We start from the raw sequence: 4,148 nt of genomic DNA on the forward strand, positions 1-4,148 counted from the left end.
CAGGGTAGAACTGCCCCTGTCAATTTTCCAAACTGTAAATCTTTACAGGTGTAGAAAGCCCCATCTTTCTCCCATGGAGCTGCTGGTGTTTTTTAACAGCTGACCGTGACATTATCAGTCCAATGCTTAATCACTATGCTACCAGGGCTCTTTAAATTCTACAACAAAAATCCCTTTTGGTACTAACTTAAAAACACAAGTTATAGTATGTTTCAAACCTGAGATCAGATGGTCTGGGACATAGCTTCATTGTAAGAGGCAAGTACTAGTTCCTTCCTGTATGTGTCCGACTCTCTGGATGGTGCCAATGGTTAAGCAATGGAGGTGACCTTCTCATGAAAGGTCACAGTCTTGAAAACCCACTGGAGCAGTTGTACTCTGCTGTCATGATGATGTCATGAGTCATGATGATGTCATGAAAGTTGAGTCCATGTCAATTTTCTTGTTTCTAGTTTAATTTTCTTCACTTGATCTTAGCCCAAAGACTGAGAAGTGAAGTAGTTTAATTTTCTTTTTTTGGGTGCCTTATACATGTGTAGTATTTCTGATAAAATACTTGAACAACTTTCTTACGGTGTGATAAAAATTAACAGCTCTTCAAGTAAACCTAAGGATACTATGAGTTGTGAATTGACTTGTAAATCTAAACTTTAATAGCAAGCTCAGCTGGACATCACTTGTGACAACCCTACTGATTTTTACCAGATATTTCTTTCATAGAATCAGATTATCAACATTATTTAGCGACCATTTAAAAATATTAAAGTCTATAAATTAAAAAGGAATATTTGAATTGCGTATTTTTTAAAATAATTTTTTCCATGAGTTTCCTCCTGTTAGCAAGTCTGAAATATAGCTCTGATATCTCCTCCTGAAAATTCATCTGAGATAATGTTTAACAAGGTAAAGTTTAGAGAAGCCCTCCTTAAGTTTTTGTGGGAAAAACTTTATGAATATTCTTCAGAGTTTTCTTTGAATTCATTTAAGAATCACTTATAATCTTTCTGACTACTTCCCTGAAAGCTTGTTTTACTTGTTTATTTCTTAAAGTGTAAATGAAGGGGTTCAGTAAAGGGGCCACTGATGTATTGAGCACAGCGACTCCCTTACTGAAGGCAACTCCTTCTTTTGCTGAAGGTTTAATGTACATGAAGATGCAGCTTCCATAAGAGAGAGAGATGACAATCACGTGGGAGGAACATGTGGAAAAAGCCTTTGTCCTTTGCTGGGCAGAGGGGATCTTCAGAATGGTCCTGATGATATTTGTGTAGGAGAGAATCACCAGCACCAGGGTGACAACCAAGGTTACAATTGCTAAGATAAAGTCAATGATTTCCAGGAGTCTTGTGTCTGAGCAAGATATTTCTATGAGTGGTCCAGAGTCACAATAATAATGATTCAACACATTAGAGGCACAGAAATCCAACTGACTGGTCTGGATGATTGGGTATAAAATGATGAGGAACCCACCGAGCCAAGAGCAGAGAACCATGAGGATACAGACTCTGTTGTTCATGATGGTTGTGTAATGTAGGGGTTTGCAGATGGCTACATAGCGATCATAAGACATGGCAGCCAGAAGGTAAAACTCTGTTGCCCCGAGAAATATGGCAAAGAAATATTGAGAGAAGCATCCAGCGAAACTGATGGCCTTATTCCCAGTCGAGATGCTGAACAGCAGCCTAGGAGTAAACGTGGTTGTAAAGGAAATTTCCAAGAAGGAGAAATTCCTGAGGAAGAAATACATGGGGGTCTGGAGATGGGAGTCCAGTAAAGTGAGAGTGATTATTGTCAGATTACCGAAGATGCTAAATATATATGTAAGAAAAATAAATAAAAAAATTACAGTCTGAAGCTCTGGGATATCTGTTAGTCCCACCAGGATGAATTCTGTCAGATGTGTTTTGTTTTTCATGGCCAATATTTGGGCCTGTGAGGGTACAGAAGAAATAAATCAGTGATCAGAGGGGAGGGAGGCTCAGAAACATTAAGAAGAGGCTAATGTATTTGTTCTGGTAAATAAGGTAGGATTGAGTGTGACTGATTAGATGACACCAAATCACAGCTACAAGTTTTTCCCATTGAATTGATTCAAGAGCTTTCCCTTTTGTCAATCTGACTCAAATTGATTTTCTTTTTTTATTGGGCTGGTTGTCAAAAGATCGATTTTCTATAATTTCGTGGTAGAAAGATTACCTTTTTCTTCTTTTAACTCCATTGTGAATTAGGTAAAGGTTTACAGAGCACATTATCAGGTTCACACTCAGCAATTAACGCACATTTTTTTACAATTCATTCCTTCAATGTACCATCACTTATCCTACTTCCTCCTGAGTTTCTTGTTTCTACCTCGCCTTTTACCCACCCCACTGTACTTAGTCCTTGGATAAATGCTACCCTTTAGATATTAAATTTTTGATTATTCCAACATAGAGTGAGTTGAGTTCCAGACCTGAAGGTTGACTAAAAGCCAGAGTTTGGGGGCTTCTATAGTCTCACTCTGATCAACACACCTGATCTATTCTACAAGTTTAGGCTTTATTCTACATTTTCTTCCCATTCTTTGTAGTAACTAGTGGGCTAAGGTTTGCCTGACTGAAGCATGGTATTTTCAATCACCTCATAGGCATGTGAAAATTGGATATTGAATAAGGAAGATTGACGGAGAATTGGTGAATTTGAATTGTGCTGATGAAAACTATTGAAATTACTATGGACTGCCCGTAGAACGAACACATCTATCTTGGAAGAAGTACAGCTTGAATATTACGGTACTTAGAATGGAGGATGGCGAAACTTCATCTTCCGTACTTTGGACATATTATCAGGAGAGACCAGTCCTTAGAAAAAGGCTCCAAACTTGGTAAAGTAGAAGGGAAGAGGGAAAGGGATGAGATGGATTGACATAGCGGCTGCAACAATGGGCTCAAACATCACAATTACGAGGCGGGTGCATGGCTGTGCAGTGTTTCCTTCTGTGTTACATAAGGTTGTTACGTGCCAGAACCCACTTGATAGCACTGAACGAAAACACCGATCCAGCACTTTCAATGTAATCCTTTTCAAGATCACTGGTAGTGGTAACCAGGTACCATATAGTTCTATTCTCAAGATTGTGGAAACTGATATTTGTATGGTTCATTAGCCCATTGCGCTACATGTTTCCATATGTCTTTAGATGTTCATTATTACCCTTTCCTTTGAGTGACAAGAGAATGATCATTGTACCTTAAATGACTCTTCAGGAACATTTAAGACCCCAGTAGATGTAGAGCATGGTTTTTGTGAACTACTTTCTGCCAATTGACATTGGTGTCCCATGAGCATATAGTCCTGATATCTCAGGCCTTTCCACTCATTTCCTCAAGGTGTTTGGTTATGTTTAAGATGTTTTCATGATTTTGGTGCATGTATGCTTCACTACATCTATGGTTACATTTACAGCAAAGTTAATTATTTATACAAATATCCTCTGTCATATTAGTGGTTATACTCCCCCTGTAGGTAGAAGAACTTCTTCTATGGGTAATTTTCAGGCTTATTATGCACTTTTATGCATTGGTGCACTTGAAATATGGTGTTGGTGAAGAATATTGAATTTACCATGGACTACAGAGGAATGAACAGCTTTATCTTAAGGGAAGCACATCTAGAATGCTCCTGGAATCAAGTTTCAAAAACATGCAATTTTTGGATATATTAAGAGGAAAGGCCAGTCCCCGGAGAATAAATCATGCTTGGTAAAGGAAAGGGTCAGTGCCTCCGGGGCAGGTTGATCAAAATGCATTTGTGTATTGGTAAAATGGCTGTAACAACGGAGTCAAACATAGCAATAATTGTGAAGGACTGCGCAATCGTTTGTTCTGTAATGCGCCGGCCCACAGTGAGTCTGAGATGGCTGAATGGTATTCAACAGCAACCACATAGCTTCTGCACCAATGTTTAAGATATTAGTTGTACATCTATTTTTACATTGAATATTGCCACTGCACTTCTTCTTTTTTGCCTTTCCCCACTTTTTTATGGTGGTGAATGCTTACACACCAACACATCTGAAAACACAACTTCTATACTTACATCTCAATGATATTCATTATATTTTCCTTGTTTTGCCACATTATCACTACCTTCATCCAATATAATCTGTC

General features: G+C 38.4%; 1 protein-coding gene across 1 annotated transcript; it reads right to left on the reverse strand.

The window, feature by feature from the left end:
- Positions 1–982: 982 nt before the first annotated feature.
- On the reverse strand, positions 983–1,918 carry LOC101641086 (olfactory receptor 6C4-like). The gene has a single exon (XM_004700844.2). It carries the CDS (start codon positions 1,913–1,915, stop codon positions 983–985), a length of 933 nt encoding a protein of 310 aa, XP_004700901.1. The 5' UTR covers positions 1,916–1,918.
- Positions 1,919–4,148: the final 2,230 nt, after the last annotated feature.

Source organism: Echinops telfairi, unplaced genomic scaffold (genome assembly GCF_000313985.2).
Source record: "Echinops telfairi isolate 266 unplaced genomic scaffold, ASM31398v2 ScPeMD7_2;HRSCAF=8, whole genome shotgun sequence".
Lineage (NCBI taxonomy): Eukaryota > Metazoa > Chordata > Mammalia > Afrosoricida > Tenrecidae > Echinops > Echinops telfairi.

What these genes read in the sequence shown, in the direction of transcription:
- LOC101641086 (XM_004700844.2), bottom strand. Translation starts at nt 1,915, where the DNA reads ATGAAAAACAAAACACATCTGACAGAATTCATCCTGGTGGGACTAACA.